At 44.2% G+C, this 26042-nt stretch overlaps 1 protein-coding gene across 9 annotated transcripts in view; it reads right to left on the bottom strand.

The window, feature by feature from the left end:
• Window positions 1–26042, bottom strand: part of ADGRF5 (adhesion G protein-coupled receptor F5) — a 113014-nt gene that overhangs the window by 7696 nt on the left and 79276 nt on the right. For 7 of the 9 annotated variants that reach the window (XM_079933730.1, XM_079933737.1, XM_079933734.1 and 4 more), the window contains exons 9-18: window positions 22469–22690; window positions 21287–21490; window positions 16206–16376; window positions 14253–14372; window positions 13891–14100; window positions 9989–10201; window positions 7867–8019; window positions 5898–6106; window positions 3155–3334; window positions 188–1579 (exon numbers count right to left, since the gene is read on the bottom strand). In XM_079933730.1, the coding sequence (XP_079789856.1) occupies window positions 188–1579; window positions 3155–3334; window positions 5898–6106; window positions 7867–8019; window positions 9989–10201; window positions 13891–14100; window positions 14253–14372; window positions 16206–16376; window positions 21287–21490; window positions 22469–22690 (3074 nt within the window). The remainder of the gene's footprint in view (window positions 1–187; window positions 1580–3154; window positions 3335–5897; window positions 6107–7866; window positions 8020–9988; window positions 10202–13890; window positions 14101–14252; window positions 14373–16205; window positions 16377–21286; window positions 21491–22468; window positions 22691–26042) is intronic. The other 2 variants (XM_079933735.1, XM_079933736.1) reach the window with 1 other exon arrangement.

Below are 26042 nucleotides of genomic sequence, written 5' to 3'. Positions count from 1 at the left end.
AGGTGATAAGAGGCATGCGGTTCCATGGGAGCAGAGGAACGCGCCCTTTCTATTTCACTGACTTCTTGTCATTACCGTTCTTTAGGGCTAGGGCCTCCTATGAACAAAAGTCCTTCCCCGTTCCTACCCCTGTTTGTGTTTCTATCATTATAGATCCTTCCTGAGCGCGCTGCCCTGCAGAACGTACCTGGAAGGCATTGAGGAGGGTAAATACAATATGGAAGACAGCATTGCTCCCCTGGAACACGGTGGCGAGACCGAAACCCCAGGTGAGCCCCAAGAGCGGTGTGAGGACCCCAAGGCTCTTGGTGATCTGGAACAGGCTGCTTTTCTCCTGCCTGCTCGGCTTGTCCCCGATGGAAGGTCTCAGGATCTTGGTGATGACCACGACCGTGATGGTCACGTTGACCACCACAATGATCAGTGCTGGGATAACGAAGGCCAGCAGGGCCTTGGTGTCCTCCCAGTTGAGCCAACAGGCATTTTTCCTCGTGTAGACCTCCCGGGGCTGGGTGGCCCCCACCGTGATGACGGAGATGACCAGAGGGCAACCGTAGCCGAGAGAAAACGCAATGGCCTTCTGAATGGACTTGCTCGTGTCATGCAGGATGAAAACCAACCGGTAGAAGAGCATGAGGCCCAGAGTCAGCATCCAGAAGAAGACGCTGAGGTAGGAGAAGTGGACGAAGAAGGTAGCAGCCACACAGGCCGTCTGGTTGAGCGGGTAGCGGTAGTTGTGGACGGCGGCGGCCACGATGAACCAGACGTCGGCGACCAGAAGGGAGGCCGCGATGTTCACGATGCAGATGTGGCGCATGGAGGAAGTCCGGTTCTTGGTGACCGATTTCCACACCACGGCTTCCACAGCGAGGCAGGCCGCCAAGCTCAAGATGGAAAAGCACAGCCCGATGTAGGAAATGATATCCAGCAGGATCTTCAGGAGAGAATCAGGGTCCGGGGAATCAGGGGACATGAGGATGGAGAAGGATGTGAGGTGGTCACAGCTGCAGGACACACTGTCCTCGGTGACTTCTTTAACATAACACCCGCTGCTGTCCCACCCCCCTGTGTGGTTGGCGAGGTTGAAGTTCCAGAAGACACACCTCGGTACCCCGCCCGAAGGGTTGTTGTTTTTGAAGGTCATCGAAATCCTGAATGGCGATGGCGCGGTTAGATTGTGGCTGACAGTGGTTGTCATCACTAGGCTGTTTGCAAAAGTCTTTCCTGGGACATCCTGGGCGAGGATGGTCTTGAGAGTTGGGAAAGCCACGGTGACGATAAATGAATCTGGTTGCAGGTGTTCCAGCTGGCATTCATTAATGGTCACATTGCCCCAGAGCTCAGAGTCTAAGAAAACAAAGCTCTGTGTGTAGGATTTGGGGTGGCCAGATTTTATGACCATGCTCTTCATCTGAACATTAGGTTGGGAGATGGTGCTATCTTCTGACCGCAAGGCTCGGGAAAATCTTTCCAATGAATCCAGTAACTGTGAGCTCTGATTGGTCTTTTGCTGTTGTGACATCATCCAGGTATTCAAAATGGGTTTGCCGAGGATGACGTTGACCGTGGAGAGGACGTGCTGTAATTGACAAGACATGGGATCAAACCAACCGAATGTTTTCAATCGTAAGAGAGAAGAAGAGAACATCTCCCTGGAAACTCATTAAGTGGGTACAGGGAAGAAGAAAATAGAAGAGAAAAATGCAGCATCCCAGGCTGTGGAGGACTCTGATCCACCTTCTTATGGAGGGAATTAGCAGGGGATGGGCCCTCACAACTGCGAGACTTACTAAACATTTAGCAGTCGTGACGGTGAGAACTGCCCCCACCTCTCACTAAGGTCGACTCAGCGGGCTGACAAGAGATATTTATTTATTGTTTTACTTTATTTTAAATCTCAAGCCTGTAAAGGCTTTTGGGTGGGTGGTATCTTACCAGCAAGGGTGAGGTAGTCTCAGAAGACCCTCTCAAATGCTAAGCATCAAATACGCCATGGGAGTGTTGTTAAAGGCATCTTTCTTTTTAGCTCAACATTTTGATTCTCTCTCCCATAAACCTGGAATTGTCATTTGTGGCTTCTCTCCATGGAGAGAAGTGGCTTTTTCTCTCTGCCCTTCTTTGCCTTGTTCTGTTCTCTGAAATGATGAGCCCTGCAGTTAGTTGAATGGTGGCCCTTATTTGGAGAAAACCTCATTTGGAGAAAGCATCTTTGTAGATGTAATTAAGGATCTTGAGAGAAAAATCAACCTGGATTACCTAAATGGGCCCTAAATCCAAGTATCCTTATAAGAGACAGAAGAGGAGAAGGTACATGGAGAAGAAGAGAAGGTCATGTGAAGACAAAGCCAGAGGTTGGAATGAAGCAATCTGTTACAGCAGCCCTAGGAAATCTGTATAAGCTCCTTAGACTCCTGGTACCCAAGCTGCTTGCCAGTTACCTCCGGTTGGGTTTGGCCAATGAGAAGCAGCGGCGGGAGATGAGAGGATGAGAGAAGAAAGAAGCTGAGATATATTTTTCCTGCTACCCGCTGCACCTTCATTTCACTCTCAGCACACCTTTGGTGATAGTTACATACTTCCAATACTGTAGTTCCTGCTCAGTGACCCCTCCTACAACGCTATGGGTGCACTATTTCCTCTCCTTCCCACCTTAATCCTCAGGGTAGTAAGGGCTTCTAAATGTCGCTGGTCTCTGGGTGCGTTACACCTTTTTTTTTTTTTTTTTTTAAATTCCTGGTTTTACCTCTGTAAGTATCCCTTCATTAAAGTCTCTTCATGTGAATTCTGGTGGGTGAATTCTCTTGCCTCTCAGAATGCGGATTGCTTCAAAGATCATGTTTTGTGAGAGACCATTGAGAATCCCACCTTGTACATATTCTGAAAACCTTTCACTCCTAGTTTTCATAGAAAGCAGGTAAGAATTCATTCTCTTTTAATGAAGAAACTAAAACAGACCTTCTCTAAAGAAATCTTAAGATCCCAAAATGTACACTGAAAATATTCACTGATATGCTAAAAGCCAGAGCTGGCAAAGCGTTGTTCGGGAAAAGACGGAGAAGAAGTTGCAATGGAGAGAAGTTATGTTTCTTGACCCCAAGTCCTGAGGGATGAAAAGATAAGACCCCAAACTCCTGCAAGGCTTAAGCAAACTCACCATCATCATTTCTGAATTCACTTGGGTTGGAACTGTTGACAGCAAATCAAGGATGTTAATAATGGCTCCCAGGCTCCCAGGAAATGACTTGACTTCAAGTTTCACCTGGTTTGTGCTAATGGAAAGATTCTTTAGGTATGAAGGGAGCTTCTCATCCTGAGAGGGGCTCTTCATCAAAGCCTAGTAAAACAAAAGCCGACACAGAAAAAAAACAAAAAACTTGCCCATCAGTCATCAAATACTGCTGATACATCCATGACAAAAATCTCTCACATCTGAGTTTCCTTTTTGATTCCTCCATTCTCATAAGTATATCCCATAAGGTAATGTACTTATCTCTTAAACTGTGCTTGCTCTTCAGAATAGAATATTACACGAGACCTCACACATAGAAGGGGAACAGTAGAGCATATGTCAACCTGATGACTAGTTGAAAAGAAAAAGGAAGGGAAGTAGATATGACTGCTAGAGAACTAGATTAAAGTTGCATGAAATTGTCACTTGATTGTCTCTATGAAAGCACATTTGCCACTCTGAGGTTTCTATCCCAAATTCCCTGGGACAGTTCTGGTTTACATCTGATGTCCCAGTGTAATTATAAATAGTGTCCTCTTTTATTTTCAAAAATGATACAAATGAACTTATATACAAAACAGAAATAGACCCATATACATAGAAATCAAACTTAAGGTTACCAAAGGGGAAAGGGGTGGGGGAGGGAAAATTAGGGCCAACAAGGACCTACTGTATAGCACAGGGAACTATACTCAATATTTTGTAATAACCTATAAGGGAAAAGAATCTGAAATATTCTTTTTTAGATTCTTTTCCCTAACACAACATTGTAAATTAACTCTACTTCAATAAAACAAACACACACACACACACAAACAAAAAAACCAAAAAGTAAAAAGTATCCTGGTTTGGATGATAAATTATATGGTCACCTTATCTATAATGATCACATTTGTGTTTTCTAACTATCTGACTCCTCACTATAATTAAAGAATGAATTAAAAGTTGGTCTTCTCCATAAAGAACTTTGATGAGTGTTCTAACCCAGGGGAGTTTCTTCCTCTGAATGCAGAAGTATTTGTTTTACTTAACGGAATTTACATTTGTGACATCTCTACCAATGTCATCCTGTGTTTTAATTTCAATCTCTCTCCCATTAAATGATAAGCTCCTTAACAATGGGAACCATGTGTTGCATTTCTTTGTATCCTTCTCATATCCCATAATCCCTAACATAGTCACTTAACTTCGTATGTAGTAGGTATTCAATAACATATGTTGGATGGATAAATTAGACGGAGCATGATAGGTCAGCATGCCCCCTTTCCACTGAAGGGGTATGTAGTATCTAGAATTGGGACCAGGGCCCAATGTTGAGTTCAAATTATAATTTCTATCTTCCTCAATTGGGATAGTTTATATTCCCGATGCTTTACCCATCAAGGTCTAACTCAGATGCCACGTTTTTCAAGCAGAACTTCCTGATTATCCTAGCCCCAATTAATACATATGTAACATCTATATTCCATATCCAATCAGAGGTCAAGTTTTGATTTGGCCGCTTTACCCTGATAGCACCTATAATAATGCTTTATACATAGTCGGTATTTTAAGGAATTTGATGTGAGACAAGAGATAATTAGATAAAATGCAAACCAATATCACCCTTTTTTCTCAGTCCTTCTTCCCGGGATGCAAGGATTTGGAGCTAACCAGATGTTAGCTCCAAATATAGCTCACGGTCTGAAGATGTTACCATGAGCTATAACCCCACTAATTGCCTCATTTATTGTAACTCATGGAATTTTAGGCGTCTCGAACTTTCAGCAACCTAAGTATGAGAGGTAATTTATATTTATTTTGATGAAGTGAAACTTGTTTTTCCTACCACATGGCAGTAACCTCTATTCTAGGTAAGAGAGGTCAGCTAGGCCCTTCTATAACTATAGGCTACCTCTAAGGATTAAGGAAATCTCAGACTTGTAAAAGCGTAAAGCCCAACTATTTTTTTGACTGATGAACCTTACTTTTTGTGTTGCTCCCCTTTCTGAAAAGATTAGCGCTATTAGCTTGATATAAAAATTCTTCAAAGGAGAGCAGTTAGAGGGGATAACACGACTTCCATCTTGGAGGTAATGGAAACAAGGTATTAAGAAGTCAAGGTGACGCTGTACAGCTGGTCCTAGGGCAGAACACGTATTTCGCTGCCTCCATATTTGGATTCAAGCAAAATATTCAGCATTTCTAGGGTTGCATCTTCTTTGGAATTAAATAGGTATAGCTTTGAGAGCAACACCAAGCAGCTCAAAGCCCGTTTTCCTAAGTGCTGAGAAATAGGATCAGCTAGACACACCTCCCCACCAAGAGTTCAGAGTCAAGTGTTTAAGAATCACCTCAGGGGGCTTCCCTGGTGGCGCAGTGGTTGAGAGTCTGCCTGCTAATGCAGGGGACACGGGTTCGAGCCCTGGTCTGGGAGGATCCCACATGCCGCGGAGCGGCTGGGCCCGTGAGCCACGGCTGCTGAGCCTGCGCATCTGGAGCCTGTGCTCCGCAACGAGAGAGGCCGTAACAGTGAGAGGCCCGCGCACTGCGATGAAGAGTGGCCCCCGCTTGCCGCAACTAGAGAAAGCCCTCGCACAGAAACGAAGACCCAACACAGCAAAAATAAATAAAATAAATAAACTCCTACCCCAACATCTTCTAAAAAAAAAAAAAAAAAAAGAATCACCTCAGCCAGCTGGAGCAGAGTATTTATGGGGGCAGAGATGCAGTTGTTTTTCTTAACCTTCCACTGGGAGCCCACACATCTGTAAGTTATGATCCCGCCAATGGGACTCCCAGGGATTCTGGGAACATTAGAGAACTGGCAAAGCTTCTGGATGACTTTTCCGGGTTCCCCAACACCTATGATAGGATCTTGGCATGTGACGTTCTCCCCTGCATTGGAAAAATGGACATAAAAAGGACAATTGAAGAGAGGAGAAAAGATAGTGGAAATAGGGTCAGGCTTAGGTAGAGCTTTGATCTTTGAACTCATCTTCTTTTTTCCTTTCAGTGACCTTTTCGGAGTTGCCCAATTTCTTTATTTTGCCCCTGATTTTCTAAAGCCCCTTAGGGCTTTCCATGCAAATCCGATTCTAATCTGCGCTGGCTTTTTCTAACAGAATTTATTTCCTCAGTGCCTCTAACCTCCAGGAATCTTCCCTCTGATGCCTGTAAAACCTAAGCCAAGGAAAAATAATGAGAGCTTGACGTGTACTCATCCAGATGAAAGACAGGCAGGTTAACAAGGGTCTCAGGGACATAATGACTTAATCCAAGGGGTTCTCAGCTCTGGTGTATTAGAATCTTCAGAGGAGCTTGGAAAATACCAATGTCCAGGCTCACTCCAGCCCAAGAAGATCAAAACGCCTTGGGCTGGAATTCAGGCATCAGCAGTTTTTTAAGCTTCCCCGGTGATTCTAGAGTGCAGGCAAGTTTGAGAAGCACCACCTTAATCCAAGGATATAATTAGTAGTAGGAATCCAGGCACCCATGACCTGAATATTCTGGGCAACATTCCTAAGCATTTATTCCTTCTGGTTTCCCGTAAGGATGACTTTTCTTTACCTCGACTCAAGACAGACTTGAATGGGAAAATGTCATTTATTGCAGAATCTCTAGTCTCCAAGGGACCCTGACTCTCTGATGAGCAGACCCCCGCTCTCATCATCTTTTAAACTTAGCATGAATTGAGTTCTTAGCCATTGTGTAAAATCTTAGAATACCTAAGTAATGTTCTATTAGGAAAAAGAAGAGGAATCAGACTTGGTATGAAGAAAGAAGAGCAGAACAAAGGTAAGTGAATAAAACATGATGATGTCTAGGCTAAGATGGAGGGACAGTGGAGAAATGACCTTGGCTGCCCCCTGGAAGAGGTGTGCTTGGTGGGGTCCAGAGGCCGGTGACTCAGAGAGACAGGGAGCTCTAAGTGGCTTCCTACTTTGTTGTCTAGGGCTCAGATACCAACAGATGTTGAGAAGGACCTCAAATCCCTCAGTAAACTCAAACAAGCTTGGTAATGGAGCCATGGATCCTACAGACGTCGCGGGTTCTATTAGAGAGAAGAGTTCTGCGGGGAGGGGATTGCTTATGATGCAAGCCCAGGAGTATCCTTTATCCACTTGCCCCTCAGTTGCTACTGAGGAGAGCTCTTCGGTATTGGTTATTACAGAGATGGCTCCACAAATCACGACCTTTTACCTTGAAAATAGTATTTAGGGGGATATTGGCTCAGTGATGACAAAGCATGGGAAAGACAGTTTCTGATTCTTTTTACGTAGCCCTTTTTACATAGTTTCTGATTCTTTTCACGTACGGAAATACGGCTTCATCTGCAAGGCTTTCTTGATCAATTTCTCCCCCCCTAATCACTAGCAGAGTTAAACCAGGCAGCCCCTTCTAACCACCCACAACTGCCTCTAGTTTAGAATCTACCACATTATATGTGATAACATTTTTAAATCGCATTTATCTCTCCCCTAGGCTTGAGGCCAAGAAACACAGCTTATTTCTTTTCAAAGCCCCATGCTTAGCTCAAGGCTTGCTCCATGAACGTGATTAACATGTATTTATTGATGGATGAATGAGGGAGTGAATGAATACAGGAATCCCTGCTCATGACTATAACATTTTAAAATAATTTAAGGTGTTCTCACCAGGAACCAGATTAAGCTTCATAGATGGGCTCCGCACTGAATTATTAGCGGTATTGGTAATGTGACAAAACACATTCATATTTTCTGGACAGGAAATTGAGTTTGCCACGAAGTGGTGTTTGTAGCACACTTGCTTTCCGTTAACTTCTTTTGCTAAGGTACAATGAAAGGATGAAGTCACAGCATTAGTATTCAAAGCACAAATTTTGTGAAAATCATCCAATGTGGATAAACTTGTCCAAACTTTTCCCAAGAATGCGCCACATTCACTTTAATGTGGTTTTCAAAATGCCTCTAGCCTAGAAGTAGCAGTGAATGCACGCGTGTTGAACACGGAATGTTAAAACGCTTAAATAGGTCGGTACCCAGATTGATTTCATATCCCCCTACCATGCAGTCTCTAAATTGTCCGGTCTCTACGGGATCCCCATTTTTCTGAACTTCCATTGTTCTTTCTATCTGTAGTGCTCATTTTGTACAGTTAATGCTCTATGTATTTTCTTTTACGACATACGCCCTTCTAGATATCGACATATATGCCCCACTTCTTTTGTCTCCTTTTCATTGCCTACTGTCATGTTTTGTATTAAGCATAGGTCCCAAAGAACAGTTCTTGAAAGTATGAATGAGCTTAAAAATCCCTCGTGAAGGTGTCCATGCATTACGATTTGTGGTTGTGAGTTCATATTTGGCTGACCTTAATCTACAGGAATCCTGAGGGATCTGGATGGAGGGTACATTCTACCAGAGAGGATTTAAATTTTTTGGCCAGGTACCACTGAGTGCTACCAACGGACTACTTTAAGTTAATTACTCCTCAGCTTGGAGTTATTGGACCACATAGGTTGTACAAATTCAAGCCCCAAATCTGAATGTAGGCAGGACAGTTATACTTCTCAGGGGAAATTCTTGCCCACCCAGCGCTGAGGCTCTTACCTCTGGAAGATGAATTTTGTTTTTCTAGCTTCTTCTTTTACTGAGCATATCATTGTCTGAGGGTCCTGACATTGTGTTGATGGGGTAGTTTGCCTTAGTTACTGCATTGGGAACAAGGCCTTTTCTTTCATACACTTCAGAGCCTTCAAATTCAAATTCAAGATTCTGGGGTTTCTGGGCTTCCCTGGTGGCCCAGTGGTTGAGAATCTGCCTGCCAATGCAGGGGACATGGGTTCGAACCCTAGTCTGGGAAGATCCCACATGCCGCAGAGCAGCTAGGCCCGTGAGCCACAACTACTGAGCCTGCGCGTCTGGAGCCTGTGCTCCACAAGAGAGGCCGCGATAGTGAGAGGCCCGCGCAACGCGATGAAGAGTGGCCCCCGCTCGCCGCAACTAGAGAAAGCCCTCGCACAGAAACAAAGACCCAACACAGTCAAAAATAATAAATAAATAAACTAAAAAAAAAAAAGATTCTGAGGTTTCTGATATTGGCAGATGCCCTCAGGGAAACTCCAGCATTAGCTAAAGCATTACCTCTATTTTTGTTTTCTTCTATGTTTTTGACCCTTGGTTATTTCTCTTACTCTCTTGCCTGTTCAACTGTGCATTTAAAAGGGTTTTTGCCATACTTTTTTTTTTGCTGTACGCGGGCCTCACTGTTGTGGCCTCTCCCGTTGCGGAGCACAGGCTCCAGACGCACAGGCTCAGCGGCCATGGCTCACGGGCCCAGCCGCTCTGCGGCATGTGGGATCTTCCTGGACCGGGGCACGAACCCATGTCCCCTGCATCGGCAGGCGGACTCCCAACCACTGCGCCACTAGGGAAGCCCCTGCCATACTTTTATTGCGTGCTGATTCATAGCATAGAGGGAGCGATGATCAGAATATCGGGTCTACTATACTGAGCACGTAGAAGGCTTGTGACGGTAACTTAACACTACCTTCAACAGCTGTCACTATAAACAGTGGGCTCCACCCTCACAGACTCTCAAGATGTTGTCACAAACCCATGAGCCACTGGTCACATAGCAAAATAGAAGGCAATAAAGCCTCATGGGCTTCCCTCTGTTACATTATGTCCCTGAAGCAATCCCTCTCTGTCTCCTTACCCCTATTTTAAGAGTAAAGTTTGAGACTCGACATATATGGAATCATGTGTCCTTACAATTCAGCAGTGGGCATCTTACCAGCCGGAAAGGACGAGGAACCAGCTTGGAAAATGACCTTGTAGTCTCTGTCCTCCTCAATGCAGCACTTGATGTGACGGGAGCTTGTGCATGGAATGGCAGCTTCCAAAGGATCAACCATGATATTGGGCTGTAGGGGCAGCGGGTGGACGGTGACATCTTTGGCCATGACGCTGTATGAATTCTTGTATCGAAATATGCAGTGATAGGTTCCTGAGTGGAAAGAAGCCAAGATGAGGTGGAACGAAGTCATCGCTCCAAATAGACATTTGCTGAGAAAGTTGAGAAAAGGCTTGGTTTTCCTTGTCAAGTTGGAGCACAGGCACAGCACCCGCTCCTGGGCCCTGGACTAGAAAATGCTCCACAGGTTCCCCTCCTGGGATCGCTATGCATTTGAAGGACTAGCTCATCGCCACCTAAATATTCACTTACTTCCGAATAAAATCAAGTGGCGTATTCAGAGTCATATAGCCTGTTGGGGGTGGAACTGAGTTTCAAATCTGGTTCACAAAACCTACTCCAAGGCTCTTTCTTTAGTCGGGGTTGCAGCGGGGGCGGAATGCGAATTTTGGGGTGTGCTGGGCTGGGGAGTTCTTTGAAGAAAGTTGCCAGTGAGAGGGAAATAGAGCACTGCGGTCCTGCGAGGCCCCCTTTCCCCATCTTTAAGGGAGTAGGTGCCTCTGGTCTGGGACCTCAAGGCATCACTAAGGAATGTGGGGAGGGTGTGGGGAGGGAGGGAGAGAGGTTGACTGTGAGTTCTTGGGAGAGCTTGGTCTGTGGACTCTGAGATTAGATGTCTGACTCGTATCTAGAAAAGTCTAAAGAGGAGAGCAGGCCGACTCTGCAGGAGTGAAAAGAGAAGGCTGCAGCAGGCGTTGCCTGCACGCCCAGTGCTTGGTGAAGCAGAGAGGACTGTGGACAGGGCTTGGGTTGAGCTTCATGAAAGGAACTTTTCCTACGGGACTTCACACCAGAGCCCATCAGAGGATGAACCGCCATTGGATCAGCTGTTGTCGGGACAGTGGAAGATGATAACAGCATCTACAGTTAAGCAGGACCTTTCAATGTTCCTGACATTCCTTCTCTTTGCCCCGACTCTGGAGGAGCCAGAGTAGCCGCTAGCCAGAGGGGAAACACGTAGAACGGGAACAGAGAGGAAACGCTTTTTGATTCCCATTGGGAGGGAGGGGACATTTACATTGAATATAAAATAAAAGTGTAGTCGATTTACATGAGAATAGATGATTTTTAGCACCTGAGACTGTTTAATAGTTCAGTGTGACCAGAACAGCCACAGCTCTTCCTAAGTTATTGCCTGATAGTAGGAAAGGGCAGTTGGGCAGAGCAACTCTCCTGTGTGAGTTCAGCACAGGAGAAAAAGACTCCCATTTCCCGATTGTATCTACCAAGTCCAGCCAGATAATAAGTAGTTATTTCTACAATATTGCCTAGGCCTTATATGAGAAAGTGAAGAACTCACAGGATCTGGACTGATTAAGCTTATAATGAATGAAACGCTTTAGAATAGAGGAGTTAAGAGTTGGCCTCTGTAGCAACACAGTCTCTGTTTCCCTTTGACTTTGCTGTCTACTAGATGTATAACCTCAGGTAGTTTCCTTAACCTCACTGGGCCTCAGTTTCCTCATCTGTGAAATGGAGATAATAATAGCACTCTCGATTCCTGGAGTGCAGCAAACAAAGAAGCAGTGAAGCAAAGCCCTTGTCCTATTCCTGTGTTTTCCTGGGACAGCGAAAAGAATGACAAGGACTCCTGGAGTCAGCTTTGCACCGAGGATTCTCAGGGCCAGTGGGTCACTGCCCACAGCTCTAGAGTTCCTTTCCGAGATGTAACCAATGACCGGAATCAGGGCTTAGGACAGCTTCTTAACAGCCCTTGGGCTCAGTGCCAGGATAGGACCACTCAGTTAAATCTGCAGCCTGATTTGCTCTTTACCCAGGACTCTGAAGGTAATCAAGTTATCAGGCACCAAGTCTAAATGTCTTTGTGAGGGTTTGGTTCTAGAAGTATCTTGAAATGACATATAACAAAGTATCTTCAGGAGGTGAGTATATTGGAGTGGGGGAATGTAAGACCTCTGTTTTAGAAGGTCATTCAGGAGAATGATCTTGGGTGGGAGGGAGGCATGGGATGATGCTGTTACGATTGAGCATCTCCTCTGTGTAAATAAAGCAGGTGGTGCCGCTTGTTGAGACAGTGTGATTGGCATCGTGCCCCTCCCTGAGGAGCAGGTGGCTGCTATATTCCCTGCATGAGTCTATGGTGAACACGGAGGAGGCAGGGCAGGTGCTCATCTCCCCACTGAAGAGCCTGCTACTCAGCCTGCACAGAGCCACCTCTCTGCCCTTTCAGATGCCTGACTGGGATACTGCTTCTTACGGATGTGTGGTCTTTTCATCTCTGGCTGTAATCTTACCCATGCGACCTAAGCTGTGACCATTACTCTTGACACTTTTTTGAGTGATAAGGCAAATCTCCCAGACCCAGGTGTACAGGGGCAGGGAGGATGGAGAGAGAGGTAGAATGATTAGGTAGTTTTGTTCTTTTATTTTTGTGGTAACTTTACGACATTTTAAAGTTATATACTATATGTTTAAACATCTCCCTAAAAAAGGCTGACCTATATAACAATCTAAATGGGACTATATCATTCTGCTACTACAAGGTGGGAAAGAATTCCCTTTGTAAAACTATGAATCCAAATAAATGACTGTTTACAAAAAAATAAATAAATAATAGCACTCTCCTCTAGGTTTATTGTTTGAAATTAATTCATACACTTAAATACGTAAAACAATACCTATCACATAGCAACAGCTCAAGAAATGTCAGCTATTATTGAAGCAATTCTATCAAATGCCCTTTTCTTTCAAAAATTTGCATTTCCTCCCAACCTAAACAATGTCTAGGGATAAGTAGAAAACAAAAACGTGTTTTTCCCCCCTTTGGAACTAGGCATATAAAATCTTTAGGCAGAATTTTTATACCTCAGTTGGGTGAAACACAAGAGTCTGGTAAAAATACTTTAAAAAAACAATCCTCCTAAGAGTTTGGAATTAACATATACAAATCACTAATACGGTAAGTCCCCTACATACGAACATTTAAGCTGTGAACTTTCAAAGATGCGAACTTGCCCCTGTATGCCAGCTGTTGTACTATACTACTGTACTTTTCAAGGTACTGTACTATAAGATTAAAAATGTTTTATTTTTTGTGTTTTTTATGTATTTTTTGTGTGAAAGTATTATAAACCTATTACAGTACCGTACTATATAACTGATTGTGTTAGTTGGGTACCTACGCTTAACTTTGTTGGACTTATGAACAAATTGGACTTACGAACGCACTCTCGGAACGGAACTCGGTCATGTGTAGGGGACTTATTGTATATAAAATAGATGAACAGCAAGGACCTACTGTATAGCACGGGTACTATACTCAATATCTTGTAATAACGTATAATGGAAAAGAATCTAAAAAAGTGTATATGTGTGTGTGTGTGTGTGTGTGTGTGTGTGTATAAAACTGAATCACTTTGTTGTACACCTGAAACTAACACATTGTAAATTAACTATGCTTCAATAAAAAAAAAATCCTCTTAACTTAATGGCAAAGCAAAGACTCTAGAATCAAAGAGACTAGTTCTAATCCTGGCTCTACAGCTTAAATTGTGGAAACCTAGGCTCACTTTGCACATCTGTAAAATGGGAATAGTGACATCTTCCCCCGGAAGGCTGCTGCACTTAGTGTGAGCACATATGTCATATAGAGTGGCTGGCACGGGCATGGCCCAGGGCAGGCCCTCCAGGGATGGTAATGATTACAGTGTGTTTCCAGGGGTCCAGGTATCAGGGTCCAGTGTATCTGGGCTTTCACTCACCGTTCCACTCCCTGGTCGAGGTCTTGACTGTCAGCACCGACTCTGCTCCATCAGGATACCTCCTCGTGGTATAAAACCTTTTGTATATTTTAATTCCAGCAGAAGTGTTCCAATACACCTCATCATAGTTACTCATATCACTGATGCACTTTATAGAAAAGCTTTGTCCCTCAGAAACAGAAATTGGGTCCGGGGTTATTTTTAGGTTGGCTAAAAGAATGCAAACAAAACAGACAAAAGAAAACCAATAACAAGTAAAATGTTTAGTCTTTCTGGTGACATCAACACCTGAGTGAAATTTCACATAGAGACAGAAAGCATGGGCTGTCCTGACTCTACTAGGGTCAACGTGGGATTGGTACCTTGCTGCTCCGGAGCTTTACTTGTTTCTAGGCTGTTCTCGGTGGTGCTCTGAACTGTACCCATTTCCATCACATGCCTTGGGAACTCGTGCACTTCCCCTTTGTGGCTGGAATTATCTCCTAATGATCAGCAGGGCAAAAGGTTGTAAACTACGGTGTCGACTTAACCCAAACTCCCCTCCAACCTTTTCCAGGCACCTCAAGGGGGACTCAATGGCTCAGTTCTTATAACCACACCATTCTCTACTCTTTTAAAATAACTTCAAAAAATACCATGTTGTATTTTCATTTCTTTCTTCTGTATCTCTTCTCCATAAACATGTGAGCCCCTTAAGAGTAGGACCCTCTCATCTGCATCTTCACATCCCCAGCATTAGCATTGGGTCCAGTACCCAGCCAGTGCTTTCCAAGCAGACGAGTGGTTTTTGGAATTACATGTTAAGTACGGGGATCACAGTGTTTACTGCCCAAATAATTATACCTGGGCTGGGAAGTACAGGCACCCTAATTTATGTCCCTATTTACTCCTATTTCTGAGAATTTTCTTGTAAGTTCATGAGGAACTAGTCACTGAAACTGTTAACCAGACCCTTATAAATAAAAGCTTCTATGAACATTCTACTGGTTTTGCCTCTGGTTCTCTTTCTACTCCTCTTTGAGCATAGCTGTCATTTCAAAATGCCATTCACTCTGCCTTCTCTACGTGGACAATGTCATACCTTGAGCCCACAGATGCTGGCCAGCTTTTCCAATCAGTGTGAAATCTTATTCTTAGCCGTAAACAAAAGAAATCAGGGCTTTGCATAGTACCCTCCAGAAGCTGGGATTCAAATGCTCAGATGCAGCCCCAAAGTCACAGAGAAGGGATTCATATGCCCTTCATGTTGCCCTCCCTGGCTATAAGGATCTTGAGATGGTTTTCTAAGGCTGAGTTGTTTCTGAGGGTGGAAAGGAAAAGGCGCATGGAAGCCTCAATCTGGTTCTCTTGATTCCAGATGAGAATCAAACTACCAGACCGGTGGTTTTCAGCGAAGACTAAGCATGTCCCTGAGATAGCCCAAAGCCCACAGAATCAACACAACTCTCTGAGTTAAAACTTGCAGAGTATAACTGCTCTCATTCTAGAAAACCGCAAATACCTCAAAAGACCCTGAACTTTTCTATAGTAATAATGTTTCAGATAAATCTAATCTTGATCTTTGTAAAAGTGCTAAGTCAGGATAGTAGAAAATGGAAACAAGAGTAACAAGTATGTTTATCTCAGCCCTTTCTCCAAATTGTTCAGAAAGGGGAACTGAGGATTTATCTAAATATAATAGTTTGTATTTGTATGATGGGTGGGTAGAAAAACACGTTTGTCTGCCCCACTTTAGCAGATAGGGATGAAGTTATAATGCTTTATGATATGAGCAGAAGAAATGATACTTTTAAGAGGCCTAGAATTACTTAAAATATTTTTTAAAACCCATTTGTAACAACCGTAAAATAATCACAAAATACCAGACTCTTAAATCTTCCTGCAGCATTCTCTCCGGAAAAGACGAAATGGGAGAGAAAGAGGAGGTGGAGGATGGTGGGGAGTGAGCCAGGCTATTGGAATTCAAGGGAGGCAGAATGGGATTATGGGAGGAAAAAGTGGGAAATTGGCGGTGTTATCCTCATTCAGTGACTAATCTGAGTGTGAAACCCTACTTCCCATCCACTTTCTGTCTTTCTAGTACAATGCAGGCTGTTCCTTCCCTGCAACCGCTGTTTCTTACCCCTACCCTTCCTGCTTTTAAAGACTTCGTAAGAATGTAAATGGCAGAGATGGAAATCCCATTCTGTGGTTGACCCCAGTCACACTCTCACTACCATGGAAGGCCCTGCTTTACTGCTCATGGATATTCCCAGTTGATTGGCAGCCCTTAGTTTGAAGTGCAAGGCAAAACATTCTAGTGAAAGAGTCCTTACCCACAGAGTTGAATGTCACTTTTATGTCTTTACTGCCTCTGGCTCCGTGGGCGCTGATGAACTCACACGTGTAGATCACTGTCGTTCCGGACAATCTGCTCGGACACTGAGTGCCATTGGCCGTGAGGGTGTATCTGCTGCAGCGAGGGTCTGCGTCTGTTTCAGGGCTTCCTGCAACCACATAAGAGGTTCTTTTACTGTCACAGCTGGCTGACTGTCTGATTCGGTAGCAAAGAAGCCAAATCAGTGAAAAGGAATTCTTATTTCAATGTCTTCTCTTTGAATGGAGAGGCGGGATGGTGTAATGTTAGCCCTGCCACCTCCGCATCCAGGTGGCCCGGCTGCAGATTCCAACGTTACTATTTACCAGTAGGGTGTTACTGGGAAAGTCACTAAACCACTCTGTGCCTCAGTTTCTCCAGATGTAAAATGAGAATAAATAACAGCTGTGACCGGGGATTGTAGTGTAACTGTGTAAACACTTAGAACAGTGCCTGGCTGGGGCCGACCCCTAACAAAGACCCTTCGTGACGGTAGTTGGAGTGTGAAAAATAAAAAAGGAAGCCATGTGTTTGGATATGACTTCTACTGGAAGGAAGAAAATGTCAGATTATTTTGACTATTATTATTGTTGAAAGGAGGAAGAAACAGGACACGGACTCTGATATTCATCTCATTTGAGACCTGTTTTCATAACGTGTTCCTTCTTATTAGTATATATGTTTTAGTGGAAGCTTCAACGTCATGCTTTCTCAGGGTAACAGCAATGTACCCTTCAGAATAGCTGTTCTTCGCTATCTTCCTTTCCATTCCCGACGCTGTGCCCTCCAAGCCATCCTGCCTGTGGCTCTGTAACAGCCTCTTGGCCATTTTTTTTGGTTCGGTTCTTTCACTCTCTCTCCTCCAGCCCTGCCTTCTGCAATGTACTTCTGCCAGGCATTCTTCAAACACTGGCAATCTTCCAAAAATTAAAGGAAAAAAAACCCTTCTGATGAACTCCATCCAGCCTTGGCTGGATGATCAATGATATTTAAAATATTTTGATAAGTCACCAGCTTTTCTCCCCAGTCCCCAAAATGGTTGTTCAGAATACCAAACTGATTCCCCACCTTGAGTAAGTTACCTGCTAGTTCATAGGTACAAATGTCCCTTTCCTCTCCAAGGCTCACCCCTCTACTCATTTTTGGAAAACCTACTTTCTCTAATTCCTCCAGGACCTCACTCCATCCTTTATCGTTCCTCTCCCTTGACTGCAGAACAATGGAAGTTACTGAATGCAGCCTATAAGTTCGCGCTCTGTTTTCTGGAGTAGAGCTGGTAGGCAGTTAACCTAGCAGCGGCTCAAGGTTAAATAATATCCAGTGAAAATTGCCCACGACACTGAGGATACATAAAGGCATGGTTTGCAAAGCTTTCATCCTTACCAGAAAGCAGTTATTGCGGCAGATGCAAAGTATGCAACTGTTTTAAATGTTGACATTTATCTTCTTTTTTTCCCTCCTCTCAAAAGTCTTGCAAAGTGGGTACCATTGTCACTATTTAAAAGATGAAGGTCTGGGACTTCCCTGGCGATCTAGTGGTTAGGACTCAGTGCTCTCACTGCCACTGCCCAGGTTCAATCCCTGGTCAGGGAACTAAGATCCCGCAAGCTGTGCGGCGCAGCCAAAAAAAAAAAGATTAAGTTCTCAGAGTCAAGATGACCCAACTTGCTCTGCAGCAGGAACAGGGCAGAGCTGGAATGACAGCTCTTCAGGACCAGATTCTGTCTTACTGGAAAGCACGGGTTGTAAGGCTAATTTTTCTACAGTAGAAGACTGGGTTCAAGTTCTTTTTTTTTTTTCTTTTTCCTTTTTTAAGCCCAATTTTGTGTGCATTCCTACAAGTAGAGAAATCACTATTTAAAATCAGATTTGTCTACGGCAACATTAGGAACACAGAGGGAGGCACAGGGGGTAGGAGAGAGAGCAGTGGGTGAGGAGGGGACCCTTGGTGCTCTCGGGGAGATGGTGGGCAGCTCACGGAAAGCCTCAGTCTCCTCATGTGGAAGACGAGGGATGGGATGAAATCCGTGGTTCTCACAATAACATCTCCTGTGAAACTGAAGAAAATTAAATTGCCCGGAGCCCAAACGTGGAGACTGTGAACGAGTGGCTCTCAGGAGGAACCTTGACAGCTGGTCTTTTTCAAAAGACAACTGTGGACACCCTGAGGGGCAGCCAGGCTGGGAGAGGCCGCCTCTGACGGGGCTGTTTGCCACTTCCAGCTGCTTCTCTAGGTCTCGCCTCAGCCCCCGAGGCAGGCCTGTCTCTAGCGGCCCTTTATAATGTGACTTGAAGGCCACAAGGCCGATTTCTGCTCAATAAAGAAAAAAAAAGTCTCCCTTATCTCTTACTTATGTCCTACTGGGCTACAAACATAGCATTTCAGATGGCACAGAAGCATAAATAATAACACACAATTAGGGCTTCCCTGGTGGCGCAGTGGTTGGGAGTCCGCCTGCCGATGCAGGGGACGCGGGTTCGTGCCCCGGTCCGAGAGGATCCCGCGTGCCGCGGAGTGGCTGGGCCCATGGGCCATGGCCGCTGAGCCCGCGCATCCGGAGCCTGTGCTCCGCAGCGGGAGAGGCCGCAACAGTGAGAGGCCCACGTACCGCAAAAAAAAAAAAAAAAAAAAAAAAAAAAAGGCAGTGGTAGTCAGGGCAAAGAAGAAGTTGACGAACTCGTCTGGAAACTGTTCTGTCAAAGAGGGAATTAGACTGTTGTTTTTTCATCATCGCATAACAAGAGCTACGGTGAGAATACAAACGCTGTTGCCTTTAAATTTCCCAAGTGGTCAGTACCTTCCCGTATAGGCAAAGCTAGCGCTAAGTACAGGCGAACCAGAAGTTGCACTAATGACTATTCGTACCTCTGTTATTACTACTAGTACTATTAACACTATTACTTGTTACCATTACCACTTATATCATCAACCCATGCCCCATGATTTGAAATAGCCTCAGAAAGCCCTCCCTATTCGAAAAAGACCGCCTTCTTAAAGCTAGAAATTGTCACGCAGATTACTTCCTTTCTGTCTTATCCTTTGCCGGAAGTGCTTTGAAAATCCAGTGCAACCGTTTCTGAGAAGCTGTAATACATGCACTTCTAGATGCTTTGGGGTGAATCATCTAGCTAGACTGCTTTCTGCTGAGCTGGAAAAACGGGTGATAGAAGAACTGGTGGAATCTGGAGAAAGACTGCCGCAGAGAGGGGACGGCAAGGGAGACGGAAGGAGGGCAGGGTGTTGAAAGCAGGGGCTAAATTCATCAGAGAAGCAACCCTGCCGGCCCCCGGCGGCCAGCCCTGTGGCAGGAAATCCACTGTTCTGCCGGTCGGTTCAGCCCACCCTGGGCGTTACGAATGTCTGTAGCAGCGGTGGCCACAACGAGGTTCCTGAGCATCTGCACAGCAGACTTCCTGGTTCTCTTGCCAGATGGCGAGGCTTTTCACCTCTCACAGTTGAAAGCGTCTAAGTCAGTACTTCGGGAACTGTGCAAGGTCCTTCTACCATCTGGCAGTTCCTCCAGGATGTCTACACCTCCTCTTCCTTAAAAATTAGGGAAGTGACTAAATGGACCATATGTCAACATGTTCAACAGTTACCAGATGCTTTTTCCATTCTCTGGAGCACTTTAAGGTAGAAAACAAATGTGCTTTTCAAACTAGATGTGCTCAGAAAACGTTACATCCAAACTGATCCTTATTTTATTTATGATTTAATAATGTCTGATAGCAACGGCTTTATAAAATAAAAGCTCCACCACACTGATGTATTTCATGGGTAAAGCCACATTTTCCTTTAAGGATTTTTTACTGAAAAAGGTGAGCAAGAGTTTCCCTGGTGGCGCAGTGGTTGAGAGTCTGCCTGCCGATGCAGGGGACGTGGGTTCGTGCCCCGGTCCGGGAAGATCCCACATGCTGTAGAGCGGCTGGGCCCATGAGCCATGGCCGCTGAGCCTGTGCATCCAGAGCCTGTGCTCCGCAATGGGAGAGGCCACAACAGTGAGAGGCCCGCGTACCGCAAAAAACAAACAAACAAACAAAAAAAAGGTGAGCAAATAATACTGTCATTTCTTAAGGGAAAGATTGGATCTTGTTATGTGAGGTTTCTATGCAGAAAACAGTCTTCTGTTTCAATACAAATTCTGCCGGATCAACTCACTGTAGTGCTGGCTCACCAGGCACGTGTGATATAGTTTGACCAAGGCGAAGGCTGTGAAACAAGGTGAGTCCCAATTCTTTTCTTTTCCCAATTATGACAATCTTGGATAAGTCATTTCATTTGAACCTCGATTTCCTTATTTGAAAATGGGAGGCAAAAAAACGCCAGCTTCAAACTTGTGGTCAAGTTTAAGTGGGATTAAAAGTGATAACATATCTTTTAAAAATCGGTTGATCATAAACTAGTATACAAAACAGAATCACCAATGCTATTTTAATTTCTCCTTCTTGTCATTCATCAGTATAAACTGGAAGGTGGGGAATTTCCAGTGATATCTCAGATCTGCAAACAGGATCGGAAATTGACATTGGTTGAGAGACACACAGGTTGACAGAGAAAGATATAAAACAAGAGGCATGGAGTCAGATAATACAGAAAGAGACATGGTGACAAAGGCAGAGAAGTGGGAAGGACAGACACCAAGAGGAGAGACACAGGAATGAGACTCTCAGAGTCAGACCCCAAAGCAAAGCCAATGACCTAATCCTTGGCTCTCTGCTGAAGAGGGAAAGGAGAGGGCGGTGGGGACAAGCTTGTCTTGTCTGTAGGCAAGACACCATGCACCTGCATCATCCCGTCACTCCCTCTTGGGTCTTCTCTGCCAGAATCTTGTCTACAACCCAAGCATGAAACTTGTGTGTGTATATTTTGGGAATTTTGTTTTAGAATGGCTAAGCTGGAGCTGGCATCAAACCTCACACTTTTTCAGTCTGGAAAAAAACCCAGCCACCTGACATTGGCTCTTTCACCGACCGCATCTCCCATTTTTACTGGGCCAAGAGGCAAAAACCTGTTTGCAGAAGGGCTTCTAACAGTCTCACCTGGAATGCTTACAGACCCCTGTTGCTTCCATTCAACTTGACTCCAATTCACCGTCATCTCACTGCAGCAGTTCAAAGACACAGGACTGTTGTCACACATCACCTTCATGTCTTCATTTGCCCAAATCTGGATGGATGTAACATCTATTTTTTTTCTGAACCCATATTCAAAAATATCTAATGTCAGTTTGCAAATATATTCACCTGTATTGAACACACAAAGGCATTTATTATTACTATTACACATGTCTATTTCCTTAGAAGAATGATAGCCTCATCTCATGTGTCATGACAGTACTTCGTGAAACATCACTTCCAAAAGCATCTGAGACTTGGTCTAAACAACGCTAAAGGAAGATTCAGGAAGTGCAGAAGGTCAAGGCAGGTATTTCTGGTGCCATAAGATAAAAGAGTAGAGAGCTGTTCTCAGGAAAGAGCGGAAATCTGAGTCCTTGCTAGTAAGAAAAGAAGTGTGGGGATGCTTCAGAGGTAGAAAGGGAACATGGGAAAACCTTGGAGAATTAGGAGATCATGGATAATTTCGGCATCCTGTTTAACTCCGTGGCAGGTCAGAGTCAACAAACATACGATAGAACCCATGTGTCTGCAGCCCAGTTTCTCATTCAGAGAAAAAGAGATGCTCCTGTTGACATCTGGGTTACCATGGGGCTATTAAATTCTAGAATGTCAGGTACAGAAGGTATGCTTCTGTGGTTGCTGGGGAGGGACAAGCGGGAGGGATTAAAACAGAGGACAAGAAAATGGGTGGGGGAGGAGAGCAGGCACCCATATGTTCACTACCTTGATTGTGGTCATAGTTGTACGGGTGTACACACATGTCAAAACTTATTAAATTATACACTTCACATATGTACAGCTTATTATATGTCAATTCTACCTCAACAAGGCTCTTCTAAATTTTTTTTAAATGTTAAAAAAAGGAGTTTACTTTTTGTCTTAGGTTCCAACTCAAAAGCTTCAGTAAATGTGGAATATTATATTTGTCTCCCAAGGCTAAAGTTGCTTGGCTCATTCATCATGGGATTAATCTTCAGTTTTGAAAAGCTGAGCCTGGTGACTTCGTTTTGAAGAGGAAAAGGCTATCTACACACACCACCACGGTTTGATTCTTTCTTAGCCCTTCATTCCTTTCCTCGCCCTGGTTACTGGATGGCAACCCACCCGCGTCATCCTGCGTGATGTTGTAAATGGTGAGGCGAGACACGGAGGTCATGTTGTTGAGCACGTAGGTGTAGATGGAGAATCTGCTGCTGTTCTGGATGTCGAAGCCTGTGTCCACGTGCTGCCAGGATACGTTGGAGGACAAAACTTCGTTCTCACACATCAGAGTTACCGTATCCCCTTCAAAGATGATTTCTGGGGTGATGGAGAACTTCGTTTCATCTGGAAACCCAAAACAAAAGATATCAGGGTCCCAAAGCAAATACATGGAATTAATGCTACTCTCTGAATGCCACCACCACTGGGGTTCTCGAGAGGTCTTCGTGGTGATGAATGAGGCAACGCGTCTTCCTCACTCCACCCCTGGGCAGCTGGGATCTGAGGCCCCAGAGTGACAGTCTGCCAGCTACTAGGGACATGGTTCCCAGTTTGGGATCTTTGCACACTTAACAGTCCTCAATGGTACTAATGGGGATCCCAAAGCTATTTTCAATATTTCAAATAATCTGTCACAGACATAGAGAACAGACTTGTGGTTGCCAAGGGGGAGGGGGGGAGGGGAGGGATGGACTGGGAGTTTGGGATTAGCAAATGCAAACTATTAGATACAGGATGGATAAACATCAAGGTCTTACTGTATAGCACGGGGAACTATATTCAATATAGTTGTGATAAACCATAATGGAAAAGAATATGAAAAAGAATGTGTAATATATATGTATAACTGAACCACGCTGCTGTACAGCAGAAATTAACACAACATTGTAAATCAACTATATTCAATAAAATTTATAAAATAAAATAAAAATGCGAAAAAAATTTTAAATAGTCTGGTAGAAAATTGCACATTTGCTTATGAAAAAGCCACCCCAGCTAACCTAAACATCAAGTTTCTTTGCTACTGATTTGAAAGATATCAACTGCTTCTTACTGATAACTGATACCTCATGCTGACTGAAAGCTCTGTCCTGTGTCTTTGATGAATTAAGAGTGGGAAAATAAATTAATTTTTTACAATGAAGTATGCTTGGGAAATAAGAATGTTTTTAAAGACCTAACACCCATGGGCCCATAAGAGTGGGAGCTTATGAGATACACAGGTCTGTATTTGAATCCTGGTTCTGTACCAGGCATAGCTGTGTGGCCCTGGGGAACTTGCTTAGCATCTCTGAGCCTCAGCTCCCTTGTCTGGAAAACAGGAGCAGTGAGCACTACCACGGGAGGTGATTTGGAGGAATAGTAACTATTCTTATTGTTTTCACAGTAAAATTCTGGGGAACCCTGGTATTAAGCCATTTCACAGACAGAAATGAAAACACGGTGTTTGCTGTTTTTGTGTGTGTTTTTATGGCTGTCCCTTGTTTACACAACATACAGATTTTTCCCTCTAAGCTGTGCTATGTCCTTCATGAGCTCCATGTGCTGAGAAAATCAGAGGAGCTGGGGAAGCAGGTTTGGCAACTCCTCTTTTGGATGGTTCTTTATGCCCACGCCACACCCTGTCCGTACTGTAAACGTGGACTAAAATACCACACAATTAATTTAGGGTGCTGTGATGTTCTGGTCAAAATATCAAGGTATCTAAATATTTCTTATCCCGTTTTTTAGGCTCCTGGATAAAATAAGATTTCAGAAAATTGCATTCAACTATTAGGAAGCAAGGCCATCCGTGAATATTTCATGTAGTGAACTGACCAGGAAGGCACAGAAACTTATGTTACTTACTATGTGGCCTTGAGCAAATGATTTAAATCGAAGCTTCCATTTCCTCACCTGTAAAATGGCGATAATAGTATCTACCTCACAGGATGTATGAAGATGAAAAATGTGTAAAACACTGGGTTTAACATAGAAAAGGTACAATAACCGTGCCCGCTTTTCATTAGCACCATTGCTAATTACAAGGATCCGGAAAACTGCCGGATTTCCGTGGTTATGTGGAATTGATCGTAAATATATTGGGAGTGATTAAAGAAAGGGGCGTTCTGGTTAAGGGACCCTGCTGATTGGTCAAACATCACTAGAGGATTAATATATGGCAGACTAAAAGGGACCATTCTGAAGACTGCCATGTGCCTTTCCTGAAATAGTTTCATGAAGATGGACTTAAAAATAATTTCCTGATACCACCTCATTCATTCAGCATTTTTCTTTCTTTTTCTCTTCCTCTCCCCTGCACCCCTCACTCTTGCCGCCAGATAAAATTATAATTTAAGAAAAACACACCCAGGGACTTCCCTGGCGGTGCAGTGGTTAATACTCTGCGTTTCCAATGCAGGGGGCGTGGGTTCGATACCTGGTCGGGGAACTAAGATCCCACACGCTGCGCGGCCAAAAAAAAAAAAAACCTACTCAGCTACTTGACTTTTTTGGATCCTTGTATTTTGGATAAACCCCACTAACCCTATGGAGAGCAGGCTGGTATTTAAGCTCCCGGGGGGTGGAGTTGCATGTGACATAGTTCATGGTCATTGGTCTAAGGCTGTGGGTATCAAGGACAGAGATGAATGTAGATTCTCTTGCAAAAAGGGGCATCGAGTGTCATTCGCAACAACTTCATGGCTCTTTGGAAGAATAAGCTACAGACACTAGAGCACTTCTGTGGTTTTGGACTGACTGTCAGCCACCGGTCAGGAAAACTGCTGGATACGTATTCCTGTAAATGTCTGACTATATTCAGCACAATGGAAATTTGGGGGAAAGAGTCATCATAATTGAAGCTCATGTATGCTAGAGCTTGCTATTCTCCTGTGCCCTCAGAACCATAAAGAAAAAAGTTTTTTCAGGCCAAAGCATCTGCCGGTTGGTGGGATGGCATTAGGGGTGAGGAAGGGGTTGGCGATGCTGGGATTATTTCCATGTGAGTCCGCACCTGGAGGCCACTTATTTCCCTGCGTTGAATTTTTCAGTTTTCATCTATGTGGTTGCTGCCTTATTCATTCTGAATTTTTATCTTGCTGTTTTTCTCTTTCTTATGTTGTAGCACTTTCTTACCGTTGTGTATACCCCTTTCAATATTTTATTTTTAAAAATGATCCAATGTTTAAAAATATGAGCAGCGAATGTAGAGAGAAAGAGTATGGACCTGTTGTAAGGATGGTCTGACTCCTGAGAAGGGGCACTTTTCCTTCCAGCTGTGCCTCAGACAATCCCTTCAGTGCCCTCCCCATGGTGAACTGTGTTGTTCCAAAGAGGAGTCACCTTCACTCTGGAACCACGGACCTGAGTTAGACAGAACACCTACCGGCCAGTACCGGTCCACCAAATCTCTGCTCAGTTGGCTCCCCTTTCTATCCCCCAAGTAACAATCGATCCACCCACCTAATTACACAACAGAGCTCAACGCTATACCCCATTTGTAAAATGAGGGAGAACATCTACAATACCAGACCTCTTACCACTGCTACATCTGATCCAAAGCAGTGTTTCTCAAACTTTCCATGCATCAGAATCACCTGGAGGGCTTGCCGAAACAGATTGGCCCAGGTTGGTCTGGGGTGGCCCCAAGAATTTGCTTTTCTAACAAGTACCAAGATGCTGCTGATGCTGCTGGTCTGGGGGTCACACTTTGAGA

Source organism: Stenella coeruleoalba (genome assembly GCF_951394435.1).
Source record: "Stenella coeruleoalba genome assembly, chromosome: 10".
Taxonomy (NCBI): Eukaryota; Metazoa; Chordata; class Mammalia; order Artiodactyla; family Delphinidae; genus Stenella; species Stenella coeruleoalba.
The sequence above is the reverse complement of the archived record's forward strand: the minus strand, read 5'-3'. Positions and strand labels throughout refer to the sequence as shown.